Here is a 21,382-nt window from a genome sequence, read left to right as displayed (position 1 = left end):
ATCATATACTCCTTCTTCTCTTGTGCTTCTAATATTTACCTCAATGTATGACTCTGAAGACCAAATGAGCTGGGGTCAAGATGCCTAGGGGGAGCCTAGTGTACTTTCCAGTATGCCATCTTATCCCTAGGTCCATCACCTTTCTCTAGCTAGACTATCAGCTCCTTTGAGTGTAGAGGCCACATGTCTAACACCCTGGTGCCTCCTTACCTCAGGGACTCACCCAGGGTGCAGCAGCAGACTCACCTGGAGAGGTTGTATGCAAGCTGGTCAAGCTCTCGGGCATGCGCCTCTGCCCGTTCCACAATAGGAATCTTGCTGCTTGCAGGAGAGAATTTCTGCATCTTCTCTGTCAGTGGGGTCCTGGCACCATCCAAGTTGGCAGCCAGATGTTCATACTCCTGGGGAAAGACAAAGCCCTGTCTGATGCTTCCCTTTAAAGACAAAGCCCAGCCCAAGGCAAGTCTTCCAGATCTCATCTGTGGAGACTATTTGCCCTGCCTTGCTAACTTCTCCCTTTCACTAAAGTGGCTTGTTGAACGTTGCCTGTGTTTTTGCACTGAACTCAACATGTGAATGTCCATAAATGCAAAATAACACAGAAATTCTCAGAAACACAGTTTTATTATTTGCCACCAGGAGGCTATCCATTTTCAGATTATCTGTAATATCTCAGTCAGGGACTCTTTGCTAAGAGGAGAGGGAGCCTGCTCCTCTACAATGAATGGTTCTGAAAGGGTTTGAGGCCTATATGAGTCTCTGGTCTCCTCCCAAGGTGAAATGGAAATGGGGTGGTGGAGGACACTTTTTTTCATATTATTTGTGCTAGTACAATGGGACATGTTGGATAAAGCTGGATAAAGTAGAGTTGAGAATGCCTGGGGTTCGAGCCCCACCTTTCAAATACATGAGCTGTGTGACCCTAGGCAAATGATTTCATTTCACACAAATGCAACACTTTTTAAGAATGTAAGCTGCTGGGCAGATGCTGATCAGCTTTGGTAGAAGGAGTTTCTTACCATGAGTTCACCATACCAGTAAAATCATAAGTCCATTCTGGACCAAAAACAAATCTGTGCTGGTCCCAAGGCACATTTGCAGCTTATTCTCAGAGTCCTCCATGCAAATCCATTTAAATGAACATATTTGCAGAAGAGCAATGCAGATGTGATGTAATGGAAAGTGCTTTGGACTGAGAGTCAGAAGACTTGGGTTCTAGTCCTGGATTTGCCACTACTTGGATGTGTGTTCTTGGCCAAGTCATTTCCCTTCCTTTGGCCCTCAGTTTCCTCCTCCTCAAGCTCCCAGGTCTCATCCAGCCCAATTCAATTCAACAAACATTTAAAAACCCTAACCAGGAGATGATTCACCATCTGGAGGTACACCATCCTTTACTCCTCCCTCTCTCACCTCCTTGGCCCTGTCCATGGTCTGTAAAAGTTCAGAGACTTGAGCTAAGGCATCCTCGGCCATCCGCAGCGTATCCCTCAGCGTTGCATTCTCCCTCTCCAACTCCTGTTTCTTTTGCTAAAGCCAGAAGAAGTTGATGTCACCAAATTCATCATGAGCTCCTAGACCCTGCCCTTCCCCTTCCTGAAGCCCATAATTCCCTTGGGAATACAGAATGGTCAGACTAGCATGAGGGAGAAAGCCAAGAGGAGATAACTCCCATCCTGTGGACATCTCATCCTGGAATGGAAAGAGGGCAGGAGGAGGCTGAGTTCATGATCATTGGTCCCAAAGCCCAGCTATCTTGGGCAGGAAAGTTGGGGTGGGGAGGAAGGAGAAGGGAATGAAGGGCCCAGAGTGGATGCAGAGAGTCCTGGGCTGCAGAGTTCTCTCACCAGCCTCTCTTCTAGGTGTTCTTGGTTCCGACTGTTGAGCTCTTCAGTGAGACGAGTCTTATTGACAGCCTCATTCAAGGCATCCCGCAGGTCCATGAGTTGTGAGCTATGCTGAGCCAAGCGTTCCCGGATACTCGATGCCAACGTCTGGCTTTCTTCCCACCGGCTGGTAAGTTGACTCTGCACTCGGTTCAGTACTGACCCAGGACAAAGAAATCAGTGGCAGAGAAAGAGAGGAGAAGAAGTGGTCATTTGCTGCCAAAGGATCATAGGATTTAGAGTCAGAAAGGACTTTTTTTTGGTGGGGCAATGAGAGTTAAGTGATTTGCCCAGGGTCACACAGCTAGTAAGTTTCAAGTGTCTGAGGTCAGATTTGAACTCAAGTCCTCCTGAATCCAGGACTGGTGCTTTATTCACTGCACCACCTAGCTGCCCTGAGTCAAAAAGGACTTAGAGAAATCATCTAGTAAAGTGGTTCTCAAATGAGAATATTTATAAAGTGCTCCACTAGCCTTAAAGTGCTATATAAAGTTTTTTGCTCAGGACCCCTTTGTACTCTTAAAAATTATTGAGGATTCTTCCCAAAAAGAACTTTTAAAAATGTAGATTACATCTATCAGCATTTACTATGTTAGAAATTAAAACCTCTTAATTCTCTTATTAATAGTTTTGCATTCATGGTCTCTCTGAGTCTTGCAGACCCCCAAAGAGGGTGTTGGGGATCCCCACTTGTTCCCTAGACCACACTTTGCATATCACCAATCTAGTCTAACTTCATTTTATAATTGAAGATACTAAAGATCAGGGAAGTTAAGTGACTTAAACATAAACACAACATAAAATAACAAAATTAGGATTTGAATACAGATATTTTGGCTGGGATACCCATGCCTGGGAAATGTTTGAGGAAATTAAAGTATATGGTTACAATGGAATATAATGCACTATAAGAAAAAATGAATTGGAAGAATTCAAAGAAACATGGAAAAATTTATCTAAACTGATCCTGAGTAAAGAAAATAGAACCAGGAGAACACCATTCACAATGATTACACTAATGCAAATGAAAAATAATGTTCAAGAGCAGCTGATTTCAGTTTCATGCAAGTAACTGCAGTAACTAGTCTTGGTCCCTGAGAATAGCTGGTACAACACATTACTCTCAGTAGAAGGAGATCTACAGGTATGGACAGCTAAATATGTTGTGATACATGTCAATTGGTTTTGCTCTACTGTTTTTCTTTGCTTTGAATGGTGGGTGAATGGGGGGAATAGTACATTGGAAAATATACTAAGACAGCTAAGTGGCACAGTGGATAGTGTTAGACCTAGAGTCAGGAAGATTTAAATTCAAATCCAGCTTCAGACACTTATTAGCCATGTGACCCTGAGCAAGTCACTTAACCTCTGCCTGTCTCAGTTTCCTCATCTGTAAAATGGAGATAATAATAGTACCTTACCTCCCAGGGTTGTTGTGAGAATCAAATGAGAATATTTATAAAGTGCTCCACTAGCCTTAAAGTGCTATATAAATTCTAGCTATTATCATGAATGTTGTTGTGGTTAAGTGACTGGTGTGAAAAAGGAAGTATCAATAAAACTTTAAGCAATAAAATCAACCACATTTTAAGAGATTTTCAAGATCTTCCTCTACATTCTTATCATGAAATGCACATTTCTGGTGAGTGAAGTGAGCAGAACCAGGAGAACATTGTATACAGTAACAAGAACATTATGTGATGATCAACTGTGATAGACTTAGATCTTCTCAACAATACAATGATCCAAAACAATTCCAAAGGACTCATGATGGAAAATGTTCTCCACAACCAGAAAAAAAAGAACTGTGAGATTGAGATTTCTACTTTTTGGGTTTTTTTTTTGTCTTTTGAGGTTTTTCCCTTTCCCCTTTTGTTCTGATTCTTCTTTCACAACATGACTAATGCAGAAATATGTTTAATATGATTGTACATCTATAACCTTCATCAGATTGCTTTCTGACTTGAGGAGGTGGGGGAGGGAAGTGAAGGAGGGAGAAAAATTTGGAGTTCAAAAACTTACAAAAACAAATGTTGGAAACTATCTTTACATGTAACTGGAAAATAATAAAATAATTTTAAGGTTGGGGAAAAAAAAGATATTCACATAGCTGAGTCTTGTTTTCTCAGGCCATGAGCTCCCTGAGGCCAGAGACCATAAGCCTCCCTTTTTCTGCCTATCCTAGCCCTGAATATAGAACTAGAAGAGACTCCTTTGCTTAGGGATTCTTGCTTATTGGCTCCCATGGCCTTGAGGGTCAATCAGGGGGAGGCTTCCACTTACAGCTCTGTGCCTCTCCCAGCTCCCCTTCAGCCACAGCTCGTGGCCCCCCAAAATCCCTGGCCCGCATCTCCTGTAGCATCCGCTCCACCTCCCCCAGTGTCTGCAGGAACTCTTCACCAGAGGCTGTGCTGGTATTAGACGGGGAGAGTCTGTCCATCTGAGATATTAGCTCTAGGGAGAAAGGTAAGTGGGGTAGAGAAGTGAGTTGCCAGCATCCCCATGGGACCACTGCCCTCTACTCCCTTTACCCACAGAGAATGCTCTGTCAGGGTCCTCTAGTCCAGCCCACACCTGAACAGGAGCTTTCTCTAGAATATCCCCCCAAAGGCAGTAATCCGAATGCCACCTGACCTTCTTCACCCATCTCCTCTCCATCTCATCTCCTTTTAAACAATCCCACCTTCCTTCTATTACTTGAATCACTAGGTAGGGCTTGTTGGGAAAGCACTGGCTGGATGGGCCAGAAGTTCCTGTTTCCCTCATTCCAGGCATACCCCCTAGAGCACGTTCCACATTCTGGATATTGCGTAGCAGAGTCTCTGCTCGATGAAGGTTGTCCCCAGAGCTCTCCTGTAGCTGACCTGCCTGGGCTCGAGCATCTGCCACCTATAGGGGTCAAGACCATGGTCAGCCTAAAGCTCTAAAAACTCAAGGAGAAGAGGCTGAGGGTCCAAGTTGAAGAAAAGGAATTTGGGGAACCCTAAAGGCGCCTTGGAACTGTCCGTGACAGCACAGGAAAAGATGGAACAATTTGCTCTGGGCTAAACAAAACCAAAGAACCTAGCAATATCAAAGGATGAGGAAGTAGAGAATGAGGGGTATAGGATATATTTGGGGGCCAGGGGCTTTGGAGGAGGGGGGACCCTTCCTTGCTGTGAAGCATGTTAGCCTCTTCCTCCAGAATTCCACTCTGACGTTCCAGCTCATCTAGTCTCTGTCTTGTTGGCTCCCGAGATCCCAGGGGGCCTCGAAGCTGATTCTGGGGAGGGAAAGGAGACAAGGTTAAAGGCACTGGAGGCCTTGTAGAGGGGGTAGGGAGGAGAGCCTGGGTCAGGGTGACCTACCACCAGGGCAGCAATGGAGCTGTTGATTCCGTGCAATCTGGCCCAGGCCACAGAGCTGGCATTGAGGCTGCTGAGTTGCTGGCGGATGGTGGGGAAGAGTGACTCTATCCTCTCCAGGTCATCCAGTAGCAGCACCACACAACTGTCACACACTTTGGGGTAAGGCAAGAGCAGCAATTAATGTGGGGACCAAGAGTTGGGGGACCTAGGGTATCTGGGCTTTCAGGTGCAGGATCCCAAACCTCCCTTGTGACCTCCCTGTCACAGCCCCCATAAGGGGACATAAAAGTGCTACCTAATTTGGGCCCCAAACTCATGGCTTGGAGGACACAGGGGGATGGTAACCCAAGTCAGCCCATTCCCAAACTAGTCTGGGCATGAGGAGGTGATCAGAGAGGTGACAATGAGAGGTGAAGTTATGATGAGATATATGGATGGCTCTGGATTGGGAGAGGGATTGTAAGTGAAGGAAAAATGAGGGAGAAAGAAGATGGGTAAAGTAAGAAGGGTTAGCCTCATTGGGACCCACCTTCACAGTGGACACCACCAGGACCATGGGTCACAGGTACTTGATGCTGCTGGCTACAGGTGTCACACTGTTTCCCGCTTAGGCCAGGGGGACAGGTACACTCGCCCGTGCGGGGATCACAGTGACCTCCTCGACACTGGCAGCCTGTGGGGAAGAAAAGTCTGCTGAGTTGTTGATCCTCCAGATCCATGGTGGGGGAGGGGTTAAGATCACCTCTCAAGCAAATGTCCTAACCTGATCCTCAAATTTCACTGTATTGCCCAGCTTTGCCCTTCCAAAATATTGCCTCCCCTCCCTCCAGAACTCTTTTCCCTTATTTCCTCCCATACATCCTTTCCTCCCTCAGGATCTCCATATGACTCGGAGACTCACGGGTACAGCCATGCTCACTGAACCCCCAGTATCCAGGGGCACACTGCTGGCACTGTGTTCCACTGACTCCGGTCCGGCAATGGCACTGCCCACTCTGGGAGTGGCAGCTGGACCCAACTGCAGCCAAACCACAGTTACAGGGCCGGCAGCCTCCACAACTGTCAAAGCCATAGTGCCCATCCTGGAGGGAGAGAGGAGAGAGAGGTGGCAAGGAGGGTGGGATGCTGAAGCTCCTCATTTTTGTGAAGGGGGCCCATCTGGGGGCAAGCTGGTGAACTCTGTAAAGTCTAATACTCAGGACACCCTTGCCCAACAGGCTTCACTGCCCCCACACCCTACTGCCTTCTAAGTCCTGGAAGCCCTCGAGGGACAGGCCAAGCCATCCATGTTACCTGACAGCGATCACAACGCTGACCAGTCACCCCAGTTTTGCACAAACACTGCCCAGTCCGAGCATCGCACACCTCGGTCCCACAGGGTGAGCAGTCACATTCTGGGAGGGCAAGGGCAAGAGAGTAACAGTAATAAGTCCTAGTCTCGCACATTTACTTCCCCCTCCCATTCTTCCTTGTCCAAACTATAGACGGCAAGCTGGCCAGCTCATTCCATGTGATGGTGCATAATCTGTGTGGGCTATCCCTGGTTTAGGGAGAAGGACCTAGCTACTTTGCATTGGGATATCCTGGCCCCTTCCCCCCTTCTTCCCATGCACAGGGCAGCCCCAACCATACTTGTACAGTTCCTGGGGAGCAGAGCATTGCCATAGTAACCAGGAGCACAGCTCTCACAGTGGGGGCCTGCTGTATGGTACATGCAGCCCAAGCATGCCCCAGTCAGTGGATCACAGTGACTGAACAGCATATTAGGGTCACCATTCCCACTGCAGTCACAAGGCTGGCAGGAGCTGCCAATCACCAGTGGGTTGCCATAGTATCCAGGAGCACACCTGAGGAGAGGCAGGTGAGAGAGAAAAGAATCATCCAGGTGAGTCAGCATGCCCTTGATCAGGGAGGAATGATTCCCTTGAAGCATAGGCAGCAACATCTGGTCCTGCTCAATCACTACCTTCTAAATAGCTATACTTCCTCCAGTACATTGCCCTCCATATCCTCCTGATATTCGTCCCTGCCCCCATTCCTAGAAGTGTTTAGTAACAGCATTGTCAGACTCAGAGCTAGAAGGCTTCTTAGAGATCAGTTAATTCATCTTACAAACGAGGAAACTGAGGCCCAGAGAAGTTCAGTGATTTTACCCAAGGTTGAGCAGGTTAAGTATGTAGTAGAAGAGTCAGGATTTTCTAACTCAAAGTTCATTTACTGATTTATTCAACAAACATTTCTTAAGCTCCTAACATGTGCACTGTTCATATAACACATAATCCCTGCCCTTACACAGTTTCCAGTCCAGGAAGACACAGATACAGGAGATATAATACACTCTTTTACTTGATCAGTGCAAGCCAAAGTACATGGTGCCTAAGGAGGAGGATGGTTATTGACTATAGTCATGGCAGACTTCCTGGAAGAGAAAGCATTTGATTTAGATGTGAATGGATAGGTTAGGGACACATCAGAAAAAGAGGAGAAAGAGCATTCCAGATATAAGGAATAGGGTGAACAAAGGCTTGAAGGTTGGGAAAGTACAGGAAGTATCTGGGGATAGAAAATAGTCTGACTTGTCCTAAGCATAAAGTGTGTGGAGAAAAATTACATGAGATAAAACTGAAAATATAGGGAAGTGTTCAAATGCAGAAGACCTTGAATGTCAGGCAAAGAATGTGGAACTTTATTTGGCAAGAGATAGGGAATTACTGCAGATTTTTTAACAGGGATAAACTGAGCAGATGAATACATGAAAAGATGGCTGATAACAATATAGATGAATTGGAGAGGAAAAAGGTAAAATGGGAAGACTTTTTTTAAAAGATAGTAAGTAGTCCAGTCTTTATTAACTCAGCAACTGAGATGAAAAAATGAGTTCTTTTTGATACTCTACAACAGTGGTGTCAAACTCAAATAGAAACAGGGCCACTAATCTGTACATAATGAATACTGACTTAGTTTTAAAATGTAATATTATTAATGTTATCTACTTTATTATGTTTTTGTTCATTTGGCTAATCACTTCCAATTGCATTTTAATCTGGTTCTAGAGTAGCATGTTTAATACCTCTGCTCTACAACATCCGTCGCTCTGTAACTGCTCCTCCATGACTCTCACTACACCCCAGGGAGTTGTATTACTGAGCAGTTGGGAGGTAAGAGAGGAAGTAACTCAACATAGCTGTGGAAGCAGAGGTCAGGGAAGCAATGGCATTGGAAAACTTCTCTGTTCCAGGGCCAGGTATCAAGTGCATCCATGCTGAGGAAGACTTTTTAGGAGTCTGTTAGAATAGTTTAGACATGTGGCAATCACAGTTTGTATGAGGATACTGGCACAGGGAATTCAAAGGAAAGGAAGGATGCAAAAGATGTTAGAGAAGTGGAATCAAAAGCAAGTGATGGCAGCTTAGAAATGATGGGTGTATGCATATATGTGTATATACACATACAGAGAAACAGAGACAGAGAGACACAGAGAGAGAGAGAGACAGACAGACAGACAGACAGACAGACAGACGGTGTGTGTGGGGGGGTTAGATGGAGAAGGGAAAGACAAAAATGGCACCAGTATACTTTCCATTATACTTTCCTTTGCCTCTCTCGCCTCTAACATTTAGTTCAATGGGCTGCTATAAGCATCAAACAAAACAGCACAAGGAAAGGACTTTGCAAACCTTAAAGACCAGTTATGTGGTTATTATCATTACTTACCGCTCACAAGAAGCTCCTGCATACCCAGGCTGGCAGAGACACTGGGTGGCCCCACCCTTATGGACACATCCAACTGCAAAGCTGAAAGTGGAGAGGAAGATGTAGATGGATCTTCTCAGATCCCATCCAAGTCAGCAACTGTCAGATGGCTTTCCTCCCCAGCCTGTAGCACAGACTTAAATAGGGTGGAGCTGGGCCATCTGTTATGGATACCCCTGACTCCAGAATCTTCTCTAATCCCAGCTAAACAATCCCAAGATCCTTTAGTTGGTCTTTTTGTAACATGGTTCCCAGTCTGCTCTCCACAAAGGAATTCACAGACTAAAAAGGACTGACCCACAGGACCAATATTCTTTTTTTTTTTTTTTTGATGGGGCAATGAGAGTTAAGTGACTTGCCCAGGGTCACATGACTAGTAAGTGTCAAGTGTCTGAGGTCGGATTTGAACTCAGGTCCTCCTGACACCAGGGCTGGTGCTTTATCTACTGTGCCACCTAGCTGCACACCCCCAGGACCAATATTCTTAATGACAAGAGGACATCTGTGTAGGCAGCTGAAGGATAGGTAAGACCTGTGATGGATGGGCTTGTCTTTGTGTTTTTAGAAGTGCTGTAGTCTACTTAAGCAATGAGGAAAACTTGTCATGGTTCTTAATTATCTTATTATCTACTCTCTGCAAGTCTGAGATGTCAGAATGGACAAATGAAGTAGGCCCAGAATGCCCACGCTGACCAACCACACATCAAAATGAGGTGAATTCTGATACGGAGGATGCCATTCCTTTTTGGAGACTAGGAATACCATAGTGTGTGCTCTCAGGAAAAAAACAATCCTTGTGGCCAATGCAGGACTGAGGCAGTTTAGTTAAACATTAGGTCAGAAAGCTCAAGTATCATCAAGTGTGGTCCCAGGGTAGTTTTTTTTATATGGCTACTTAGTGACCTTCTCTTGTATAATGTTTCAGAATTTATACTTTCTTTTTCCTTGTTGAATAAATCCTAGAAAAAATATTCTTGTATTCTGGTGTGTGTGTAGGAGAAAAAGGCAAGAGATCATGGATTCCAGAACTGGACATCCATTATAGGAACATCAGCAGTAGAGAAGTGGGAAACATAATTAGGGCTCAGATGCTGCCAGTCTCTGAACGCAGATGGCCAAGCCGGCTCATGAGCAGATGTGGTTCTTCTTAGGGGATTCGGGCTTAGAAAATAATGAAACAAAGCTCTGTGGCTAAGGTCCCCTGAATCTGTTCCAAGGAAGAGCTGTCAACCCTGGGAAGATGACTCAGATGATCAGGGTCTAAGGCCCAGTACCAGATCCTTTCACTGGAACCAATTGGGGAAGACTTCTTTCTCAGAGGAGTGAGCAGAGGTCTAATACAAAGGAATGGAATTCCAAACGGAAGAATTTTAGGTAGAATGGAAATGGTTTGGAAAAGGGCCTGATGCAACTGGGGATATTTGGCCCAGAGTAAAGAAGATTTTGACAGTGAGAGGTGGCCATATTAGCTGTATTCGAGTATCTGTGGAATCTGGATTAATTTGGTCATGCTTGGCTACAGAAAGCAGAACTAGGAGTATGGGCAGGGCAGAAATCGCAGAGGCAGATTTTAGCTTGATAGACAGGTTTCATAACATCTAGAGCTGTTGAAAAGGATAATGGGCTGCCTCTGCCTCAGGAGGTGGTAGACCACACTCTGTTCCTGGAGGTCTTCAGACAGAGCACTTACTTGTTGGAAGGCACAGAGAGAGGGCAGGGGCAGCTGATGCAGAGGGCAGAGGATTGGTCTTGGGTTGCATTGCTCACGAAGCCACCCTTGCACCGTTCACAGTGGTCACCCTCAGTGTTATGTTGGCAGCCCTAGAATAGGAAAGTAAACAGAGACCATGGCATCTTTTGGATACTGGGAGGTCACTGGGTCTGGGTCCATGACAGATGTACTTTTCTAGTAGTCATCCCTCTCTTGATCACTTCCAAAGAGCTGACTCTTTCTTTCTCTAGTTAGCCTAGAAGTTCTTATTCATGGTGAGAGGCTGCCCAGAATCCTGCCCTATATTTGTCCTTGGCCTAAGGCAGATGATCCCTTCCTTGGTCCCCACAACCTGCCCTTGGTTAAATCAGAGATAAGATTCTATTCCCAAATACTCCTGCTTAGACTTCATCCCTGAGTTCTGGGAACTGCCAGGGAGAAAGATTCCCAGGGCAGGACTGGAATCTGTCCCTGCTTCAGGCTCAGGAACCAAGGGCAGTGATCTAGATCAGAGGCCTGGCAGATGGTGGACACTATTCATGGTATCTCAGAGTTGAGAGGGTCCTCAGGGGTCATCTAATGTGTACATGAATAAGAATCCCCCATAACTTCCTTGATAAGTGGTCATCCAGCCTCCAAGAACAACGGAACCTACTACCTCCTGAGGCAGGTGACCCGTCACCCTTTTCAACAGTTCTGGATATATCAAGCAAAATTCACTCCCTATAACTTCCACACTGTTCCCAGTTCTGCTTCCTGTAACCGAGGAAGACACTCAAATACAGGAACATGGGCCCCCCATTCACTGGCAAACATACTCCTCCATTCCTGCAAGCTACGATAGTGTGACACAGCCTCTTCCTCATGGTCCTCTTCCTCTGCATGTTAGACCTTGTCAATGTCCTGCCTAAAATAAGGGCCCAACCACCCGATTTAATACACGAGGCTCTTCACTCTTGGTCAGACATGCTTGATCGTCATTGTTTTTGTCTTCTTATCCCCAGCCTCTAACACAGTGCCTGGCACCTAGTAGGTGTTTCATAAATACTTGTTGCTGAATTGATTAATTCTGGTATCGCTTGATTTTAGTTAAGCTTTTTTCTTTTGACTGAGTCCTCTATGGATATAAAGAGCAATTTCTTATGTTAACCCCTCTTAGTTCTGTAGACAAAGCCAAGTCCTCTTCAACATGCTTGGCAATTCCCATTCCTCTACCCTTGGCTCAATCCTACTCCCCCCATTCTACCCTTGCCATTTTCTGTCTCAAAAGCCTTTGCTTGGGGTTTATGAAACTCTCAGCATTACTAAGATCCATCCCCCCACCAACATAAACATGCATGCAGAGATGTGCCTTGCCAGCACTGGGACTCACCACGCAGATGCCTGAGCCTGGGAGGCATCGATCTGAATGCCCATTGCAGTGGCATGGAATGCATTTACCCAGGAAGTGGCCCTTGGTGTCTCGGTAATAGCCAGCAGCACATTCCTAGAGGGTTGGAGGTGAGAAAGGGGAGAAGAGAGAAAGAGAGAGCAGATAACAAAATTTGTGAGGATGGAGGGAGGGAACATCTGGGAGATACAGGAAAGGAGGAAGGGTCGCTGACGATCAGCCATTTTAAGGCCATGGATGATTTTGGTTATCTGCTTAGTACCCTGTCTGAAGTCATGTCACTGGAGCATAAAATCTTCAAGTTTGAAAGGACTCTACCCCACTCATTTTTACAGAAGTGGAAATTAAGGCCCAGAAAGGAGAAATGATTTGCCCGATTGTTCAGGTAGCAGAAGGCAGAATGAAGATGCCAACACAGGTTCTTCCTTGAGACCATCCCTGTCTGCTCTACCTCCCTACCCCTGATAAAGGAAGCTCCCCAAGAATAAGGTAAATCCTCCCCTGATGCATTTCTCTTTGTACATCCCTTGGTCCCATGGCTGGCTTTCCATGGCAGCATACCCATCTTAATGTATGCTCCTTTCTGTGTTCAGTTACATGGTAAGGAAGACAGTGTTCTTGCCCACAAGGAACCCATAGAAGAATTTAATCTCCCATTGACTCCAAGGAATGGGATTTTGCTCTACACAGTTGCTGTGAAGCCACCCTGCCCCCCCAATCCAAGAGGGCTCTGAGATAGCCCATTCTCTTACCTGGCATGAGTCCCCACGGTAGTTGGCAGGACACATGCAGACCTCAACATTGCTGGCCTGGGCTCCCCCAGTGGCATCTGTCACCACCTCTAGCACCACCCTCTGAAGGGAGACAGCAGAGGAGATCTGGGAGAAGAGGGCACGGATCTGTAGCTGCTCTAGACCAGCCAGCACCATCATTAGCTCCTCCCGGGAGACAGGGTTGTGAGTGGCTGTGTGGCGGAAATTGCCCTACAGGAGAGGAAAGAGATGCTCAGAATAATCCAGAAAATGGGAGTGTCATCAGTGCTCGTCTTTCTTGAGCGTCTGTTTTCCAGGCACACTTCTAGTTTGCATTTCAGTTCAACAGGGAGAAGTACTTCTGGGTTCCCAATTTCCATTGCACCATTTCTAGAAAGCTTTGGGCATAGAAGAAAGGCTATCACCGAGAGTGCTGTCAGCTTATGAGAAGGAAAGAGCCATGGGAACCCCCGGGAGTCCCCCTTAGATGCCTCCCCATCCCCACTGACCTCTACCAGATCCACCTTCCCTTGGTGAATGTCCCCAGGAGCCGGGTAGGAACTCTCTAGGAAAGTGATACTCATCTGGTTTCCCTGTAGAGAACAAAGGTGAAGGTGGGTGACTCCACTGCCCCCAGAGATTCCCAGATTGACCCCTGGCCTTTGGGAGAGGCCATGACCAGCCATCTTTAGGTTCCATAGCACTTCCTCTCTCCCGTTAGCCCCTGACCTGGGGTCTTGTGCCCCTACGCTCCCTACTGGAGAGTTCTTGTGTCTCCCCCTCTCTGCACCACAGGCCCCCTGTGCTAATGGTCTAAGATGACACTCCCCACCCCAAGTTCTTATTCTCCTCCAATTCCTCTAGCCATCTGGTCCATCATTCCCTCATTTCCCCACCCTGCACTCTGGCATCACCTTCAGAATCACATCTGGCCGGCTCTCCGTAGGGACAAAGACATCCCCACGCTGGGTCTCTGAGTGCAGCTCATAGCGCAGGCTCCCACCGTAGGATGACACCTGGAACACAGTGAGCTCAGACCTTCCTCTTCTCCCAGCAGACCCTACTTGGGACCTGGATATTCTACCACACTCCACTTCAAAAAGAGGGCACTTTCCTGATTCGCCCTCCTACCCCAAAGGGCCCTGAGCATGCTCACATCCCCCTCCCAACCTAGGTGCCCCCAGCCCCCAATGACAACAAATAACCCTATGTCAACCTCCCATCCCCCACTCACCCGGTCCCCTAGGTAAGAGGCAGGAGCCTGCCAGTAAAGGTCTTGAAATGCTTCTGGGACGTTGCGTAGATCAGCATGGACCAGACCAGCATCCACACGAAGTGAGGTTGGCACTTCCTGACGCTCTCCACTCAGCAGCACCCACCCTTGCATGTCTATGAACTGTAGGACAGCATGTATACAAATGTATTTCTTTTCATTAAGTGATGTGTAGACTTTTCCATAAATGGACATTTGCATTTCTGTATAAAAGCATGTGGACACGGGTGTGCTTGAGCCTGCATGTGCAGAGATAAGTGTTAAGGATGACGGCAGGTTTGAGCCAGGACCTCAGACTGCGGACCCTGCTCCCGAACCATGGGGCGAGCAATGGGACTAAGCAGCATGGTACTGGGAGGGGGGCAGACCAGGGACACCCACGGCCTAGGGGTTCTCACCTCTCCACGAACTTGCTGGGAGCTCCGGCACCGGTCAGTGGCCCCAAAGCAAAAGCAGCGAGTGCAGCCTTTGGGGTTTGAGGCATCCAGGGAGAAGGTGCCCAGGCGGCACTGGTCACAGCGTACACCCTCCACATTGTCCTGCATATGAATACAGGTGTGGGTGGGTGAGCTTCCTTAGGGAGTCTGAGGAGCAGGCCCAGATCTCCCCAGAGGAGGTGTCCCTGTCCCCCAGCCTGAGCTCTAGGGTGAAGAAGTGGGACTGGGAATCAGGAGGCCATCAGGAATTCCCTGGCTCAAGGTGGGGATGTTCTCTTATGGGATGCATTTGCATCTACACAGTACAAATATCACTTTGGGAAGTGTGCTACATGGGACGTGCTGGCCTGGAACACCTGGGTTCTGGGCCGTTTTTCTATTCCTCACAGTGGGGCTTTGGGCAAATCACTTTCCCCTCTCTGTGCCTCAGTGTTTATTCATCTGTAAAATGGGGGAAAGAAACCTTGCCCTGACTTCTTGATGCAGCTGTTGTTAGAACCAAGAGAAAGCGTTTATTAAAGTGTTCTACAATGTATAAAAGCACCATAACAAAGGGTCCCATCTCAGGCTCTAGACTCACCTTACAATGGCACTGGCCAGTGACAGGGTCACACACTCCAGCCACTGTGCCTGCCTTATGGCATTGGCACGGCCGGCAGCCGGGATAGCCATAGAAGCCGGGGGCACAAGCGTCACAGCGGCGGCCGACAATATTGGGTTTGCACCTTTAATGGGGATCAGTGGCTCAGTCATCAATCCTGAGACTTTCCCCAGGAGGCACCATGCCTGCCACCACCACCCCTGACCCCTCCGTCCTTACTTGCACTGTCCACTGTCCAAATCACAGCCACGGTCTGTGGGCTCCTCGACACCAGGGCGAGAACAGTTACAATCTTCACAGCCCACCAGGGGGTGGCAGCCAAATGTTTGAGCCTGGCAGACCACACAGTCTGGTGGAATGGTGCGGGGTGGGCAGATGCACTGGCCAGTGCCTTCATCACAGAGGCGGGTGCCACAGTCACAGGCTGCAAAGAGAGAGTTCTTCGTTAGTGTCCTGAGGAATTCCTCCCTCCCTGTGGTCAGGAAGAAGAGACGCTGGCTAGGACAGGGCTGGGGGTGGAGGAAGGAGAATAAGGACTCACGCCTGCAATTGGGGAAGCCCCAGTAACCAGTGGCACAGCGGGAGCAGTCCCGGCCAATGACATGGGCTCGGCAGGGGCACTGGCCCCCAAAGGGTTCACAGGTAGAGCTCGTGGCTCCCACTTCGTGGCAGCGACAGGGCTGGGCCCCATTGTTGTAGAAGAGGGAGAGGGAGATGGCAGCATCCTGGCAGAACGGAGGTGAGCTGGAGGGGCTGGGGGAGTGGCACAAATGGTGAATTAGAACCATCAAATGAGATTCTTTAGGCGATCCTCCTCCTCCCACAAAACCCCTCAACACACACATACTACCCAAACCCCTGAAATTCCCTTGAATCTGGCCCTACCTTCCCAAGATCCCCTCCCCAACCCTGAGCGCCCAAATCTCCCTCCACTTCCCTAATCCCAATATCCAGAACACTCCATTTCCACCTCCAAGCCTTTTGGGAACCATAGCCCCCATCGCTGCCCCTACTCAAGGTCCTGAATGTCTTTCTCCACCACCTCCTTCAGCTTGGGTCATACCTGATGTAAAAGCCATTGGCTGCACAGAGACTGATGAAGTCATAGGATTTGTCCAGAGGCTCCTCTCGAAGGTAGTTGGAACTATAGACATCCTCGGGGACCACCAGCACATAGTCCTATGGGATGGGAAGTTCTAAAGGTCACATCTAACTGCAGTAGGGGGAAGGCAAAGATTCAACTCGTGCCCACCCATGGGAGGAGGAGGAGGAGGAGCAAAGGAGGAGAAAGAGGATGATCGGGCCATCTTGGGTCTTATCCTCCCTGGTAAAAGAGGCCTTGCTTGTGGATCCAAGGTCAGACAGGTCGTAAACAGCTGCTGGGCCTCTAACTCTCAATCCAGTGCCCACAGGATACCAGGACTGAGAGCTGAAAAGGGACCTGAGAGATTATCCAGTCTGGAAGTGTCAAACTCACAGGAACCCAAACCAGATTAAAGCGTAATTGGGAAATATTTAACAAGATGAACAAAAATATAACATAGATAATGTTCACTTGTGGCTTCCTAAGTCAATATGCAGACTTCAGGGATCCTTTGATTTTGACACCAGGATCTAGGCTAATCCCTACAACTGACAGATAGATGAGAAACCTAGTCCTGGAGTTAAGAATGATTGGTCCAAGGCCCCACAGCTATTAAGTGGCAAACCCAGTTTTGGAAGCTCTACCTCCAAACCCAATACTCTTTCCACTAGACTGGGAGCCGTTTTTATTTTTTTTCTCCCCCAAATTCAGCTGGGCTATAGCTGACAGGAGGATGTATATGCAGCCCTAGCTTTCACCAGCTGCTGGAAGAAAGGGCCAAGTAGAAGGAATTCAGATCATGGCAGTTCTTCCAGAATGTAGTTGGTTGCTCTTTCTGTTACAATCCTATTACTAGTCCAGGACCATGGCTCCAGTCTGAGATTCTAGGGGAAGTGCGGGAAGAGGACGGGGTAGGCCCTCCCTCCCAGAGTCATAGGACAGGGGGTGCTGCTAGGCCTTACTTTCCGCCCTGGCCACTCACCAGCCAGAGCTGTTGTCCCTCAGGCACACGGACAGTCACGGTCAGCTCATTGTCCGTTACATCCAGGACAATCTGACCCTCGCACACGACCAGGATGCGGCAACCGTAAGCATGGGGGCAGAAGGTGGCATTGGCCTGGCCTGGAAAAACCGGGGTGTCAAACTCATGTGCCTGCAGTGGACCCAGGGTTCACAACAAGGGCCTCCTCAGGTTGAGGCCAGCACCAACTCACCAGCAACACTGCATCTTTGTGCTGGTGCACGGCAGTGTAACCTGTCTGCCACCTAACCTGTCCTTATCTCTAGCTGCTCCCAGATTCCCTGACTTCTTCAGACAGCTCCCTTACCTCCTACTGGATAATAACAAAGGGCTCTTTGTCAGATCATGTAATAAGCATGTTGTTTGGCCACCGTTCCTGTACTTTGTTTGTTTGTTTGTTGTTGGTGGGTTTTTTTGTGGGGCAATGAGAGTTGACTTGCCCAGGGTCACACAGCTAGTAAGTGTCAAGTGTCTGAGGCCGAATTTGAACTCAGGTCCTCCTGAATGCAGGCCTGGTGCTTTATCCACTGCACTACCTAGCTGGCCCCTCCCCTGTACTTAGTGCCTTATCATTCATCCATGTAAAAAGGATGAGCTCGACCTAGACAGTTAGGGCCTCATAGATGAACACGGACAGCTACTCAGGAAGATGGATCTCACTCAGCTCATCTCACCCTTTTTAGGACATTGGAGAATCCTCAACTTCCCCAGAGCCCTTCTTTGTACCCCTCCCCACTCCCTACTCCAACTTACCATGCCAGATCCGGCCACCATTGATGAGTACCTCCACAGGGAAAGTAGGGTGGTTGGGTTGGTAGCCATGGAGCAGGAAGGCATAGCGCCCCAGTGTCTGGATGTGAGTGCTAAACATGACAGTGCTCTGTGGAAAGAATCCCCCAGGGAGGCAGTCAGTAATACCATCAATCTTCTCTCCTACTTATCCTTGACTTACCAAATGTAGCCATAGGGTTACATACTCTCTGTTACAGATGAATAAATGAATGAAAGAGAAGGGAAGTGATTTCTCTAAGGCCACACAATGAGTTGGGAATGAAGCTAGAAGTAAAATTTAGGCCTCTGGACCAACCGCTTTAAGCTCTATCCACTGGAACATATACCCTCCCTGTTGACTCTACTGAAATGTTCCCTGGTTTCTCTCTCTAATCCCTAGGCAACCCACCTAAAACCCACAGTTTCTTTTTCCCAACTCCTTTCAACCTAAGGATAGCGGGAGTGCCTATTAACTGTCTGACTGCAGTGCATTAGGCAGCCCCTGGAGTACCACCCTCACCTGGGGAAACTGCAGGAAGGTGGGATCACTGCTGGGGTCTACAGCTGTGGGTGGGCGAGGTTGAGGACTCATTGGGGGTCCAGCAGGAGTGACAGTGTGCATGTGGCTCAATGGGAAGTCGGGTGACACAGGCAGGACCTTACACTCTGTTAATACGATTGGCTGGGATAGCTTCTGGAAGCGCGAAGGGATGCAGGAACCACTGGAGTAAGAACAAGGACAGACATAGGGTCAGAACAGGCCAAGGTAGGTCTTCCCAGAAAGGTCAGGGCAGTGATTAGAGGTAGGACTGAGGAAGGAGCTTTGTTTATGTGACTTGTGAGCTTAGGCCCAATGGGAGCCATACACAGAAATCTTCTTCTCTTCCCCAATCCCGGGAGACCAGGCTAAGGTTATGGTTTAGGCCTCTGATGTTCCCTCCATTGATCAATGAAAGGGGAAGTAGCCACCAGGAAAGTACCATCTTCTCCCCCGCCTAAACCCCCAAGAGGGTTGAGGTCAAGGGAATTGAGAAATCCTTAACTCTGGCCTGAATACCTGCTCAGTCCAAAAGTCCCATGTGTGCTGATGCAGTGAACTCTGGGTTCAACAAACTCTGTGGTAAACTTGCTCATGGGGATCAGGTAAATGCGGTACTGTGGGAGGAGAGGAGAGGAGAGAACAATTTAGGTCAGTCCTGTGAACTCGCTGGGAGGCATAAATAAAGCAGACTCTACCCAGGGAAAGCAGATAATAGGATTCTATAGTTAGTGTCTGTCCTGCCTATCCTCTTCCTTTCCACTTTCCAAATCCTACCTTTTCTTACAGCCCAGCTCAAGTCCTACTTTCTCTCTAAATCCCAAAGCTGAAACAAACCTTAGAGATCATCTAGGTTCTCTCATTGTATAGATGAAAATGTCTTCTCCGATCACAGCAGCCTACAGGGATCATTTCTCCTTTTGGACTTGGAAAGCACTTACTTTCAATACTACCCATCTGGCCCTGTTCATGCAATCATTCAATGACTTGCAAATCTTGTCTCTCAGACTGCACTGTGTGAGTCTTGTGAGCAGAAACCCTATCCATAAGTAGGACAGGGCAGGACTCATGGCAAGTGCCCAGTAAATGCTATTTTGTGAAGAATTAAATTCTCTCCTCTCTGTTTACTAGGTTTCTAAAAATGTTTACTTTTGGGGTACCATGTCTATGTTTTCATCCACGCAACCATTTATTGAATGTGTGTGAGGCCCAATGATTCCCAAAGTATCTGGGGAAGCCTTGGGCCAGCATCCTTACCAGTAAGAACCGTGCGTGTTCTGCTGTGAACCGAATGCTAGCCTCACCAGTGAGTTCAAAAGCTGCAAGGCGATTCTGGGAATCTAAGACAGTGCCCCGGCACAGGAAGCTGCAAGAATTAGGTAGAGGCAAGTTAATAGGCAGAGGGAGGGGGCAGCTAGGTGGAGCAGTGGATAGGGCACCAGCCCTGGATTCAGGAGGACCTGAGTTCAAATCCAGCCTCAGACTCTTGACACTTACTAGCCGTGTGACCCTGGGCAAGTCACTTAACCCCAATTGCCTCACCAAAAAAAAGAAATAGGTAGAGGGAGGGAGAAAGATGGATCCTGGTTCTTACCCCCATACCCAATCCATCCCAACTTCCCTTCCCCAGCTTGGCATGTTTCCTGAACAAGCCCTGGTCTCTCTCAGGTCCCAAGGTACCCAAATGGAAGATACAGCCTTGTTCCCCCAAGGCCTGGGCTCCTGCTTTCCAACCTCAATCAGACCAGGCCATTAGCATATCCACTTACTGTCAGCAAATTTTGAGGGGACTGAGCTCCATAGCCAACCCAGTGGCTAGACCCAGTGCCTCATCCTTTTTTTCCCTCACAAAACAGGCTGGCTGACAGCCAGGGACAGAGCAAAGCAGGACAGGGGAAGAGGTACCTGTACTGGCAGGGATAGAGAGTGAGCAGTCCTTGTTGTGGAGTCCACTGGGGTGTCTGCACAGCCACACTCACACCCTGAAGGTCATTCTCATTGGCGTACTCCACTACCAATGCATACTGGCCCGGCTGGGGCACGACAATTTGTACTTGGACATCCACCTGGAAGCAGGAAGTAGACAGAGACATTAGGACCCTCTCTCTGACCTCCCTCCTCTACAAGTGACAGGGCCTGCCTGTGCCCACTCCTCTTTGCCCCCATCTCCCTTCCCTTATAGGGCCCCCCTCAGGGAACAAAAATGTCTTAAGCCATTGCCCTGGAAGTAGCCCAGGCGAAGGTGTCCCTTCCCACACTCCCTTATCAAAATGCAATCATCTCTCTTCCTTTTTTAGACCACTACCCACTCCTAGTAAACTTTCCTACAATGATATACTCTTACTAAATCTCTCCTAGATAATACTATATTCTAACATAATAAATAGTAGCTAACATTTATATAGCATTTCAGCATCTTCAAAGCACTTTCTATGCATTATTTTATTTGATGCTCATAATGATTAGGAAACTTACAGCTGGGGAAGTCTTGGGCCAACATCACACAGCTACCTAAGGTAGGATTTGGACAAATGTTTCTTTTACTTCCAGTCCCACTTCTCTATCTACTACATCACCTTGTCTCCCAAACACAACATCTCTTCTAGACAAAAAGTCTGCATGTACCAGCTCTTCTTTCTAATTTGGAAAACACCTCTCTCATACAATGACAATCTTTTCTAGACTTCAGAATCTGCAAATACACTTCAAGAATCTGTGATTTCATGAGTGAAGGCAGTCCCTCCACTAATGAAGATCTCAACCCTCTAGATGGATTCAGAGAGCTGCTGTGGCCAGAAGCACCATCATTCTGTGGCCAGCT

At 47.9% G+C, this 21,382-nt stretch overlaps 1 protein-coding gene across 1 annotated transcript in view; it reads right to left on the bottom strand.

Moving 5' to 3' along the window:
- Positions 1–21,382, bottom strand: part of LAMA5 (laminin subunit alpha 5) — a 225,312-nt gene that overhangs the window by 18,256 nt on the left and 185,674 nt on the right. The window contains exons 30-58 of the mRNA XM_043980944.1: positions 20,467–20,627; positions 19,819–19,927; positions 19,081–19,178; positions 18,544–18,745; positions 18,006–18,132; positions 17,214–17,353; positions 16,211–16,326; positions 15,689–15,900; positions 15,367–15,571; positions 15,127–15,271; positions 14,508–14,648; positions 14,071–14,232; positions 13,751–13,852; positions 13,346–13,429; positions 12,837–13,067; positions 12,067–12,180; positions 10,674–10,804; positions 8,945–9,025; positions 6,863–7,077; positions 6,524–6,624; positions 6,132–6,312; positions 5,760–5,903; positions 5,231–5,382; positions 5,035–5,145; positions 4,661–4,772; positions 4,167–4,337; positions 1,845–2,041; positions 1,411–1,527; positions 247–401 (exon numbers count right to left, since the gene is read on the bottom strand). Of these exons, the coding sequence (XP_043836879.1) occupies positions 247–401; positions 1,411–1,527; positions 1,845–2,041; positions 4,167–4,337; positions 4,661–4,772; positions 5,035–5,145; positions 5,231–5,382; positions 5,760–5,903; positions 6,132–6,312; positions 6,524–6,624; positions 6,863–7,077; positions 8,945–9,025; positions 10,674–10,804; positions 12,067–12,180; positions 12,837–13,067; positions 13,346–13,429; positions 13,751–13,852; positions 14,071–14,232; positions 14,508–14,648; positions 15,127–15,271; positions 15,367–15,571; positions 15,689–15,900; positions 16,211–16,326; positions 17,214–17,353; positions 18,006–18,132; positions 18,544–18,745; positions 19,081–19,178; positions 19,819–19,927; positions 20,467–20,627 (4,217 nt within the window). The remainder of the gene's footprint in view (positions 1–246; positions 402–1,410; positions 1,528–1,844; positions 2,042–4,166; positions 4,338–4,660; positions 4,773–5,034; positions 5,146–5,230; positions 5,383–5,759; positions 5,904–6,131; positions 6,313–6,523; positions 6,625–6,862; positions 7,078–8,944; positions 9,026–10,673; positions 10,805–12,066; positions 12,181–12,836; positions 13,068–13,345; positions 13,430–13,750; positions 13,853–14,070; positions 14,233–14,507; positions 14,649–15,126; positions 15,272–15,366; positions 15,572–15,688; positions 15,901–16,210; positions 16,327–17,213; positions 17,354–18,005; positions 18,133–18,543; positions 18,746–19,080; positions 19,179–19,818; positions 19,928–20,466; positions 20,628–21,382) is intronic.

Source organism: Dromiciops gliroides, chromosome 2 (assembly GCF_019393635.1).
Source record: "Dromiciops gliroides isolate mDroGli1 chromosome 2, mDroGli1.pri, whole genome shotgun sequence".
NCBI lineage: Eukaryota > Metazoa > Chordata > Mammalia > Microbiotheria > Microbiotheriidae > Dromiciops > Dromiciops gliroides.
Note: the sequence above shows the minus strand (reverse complement) of the source record. Positions and strands in the feature narration are given on the sequence as shown.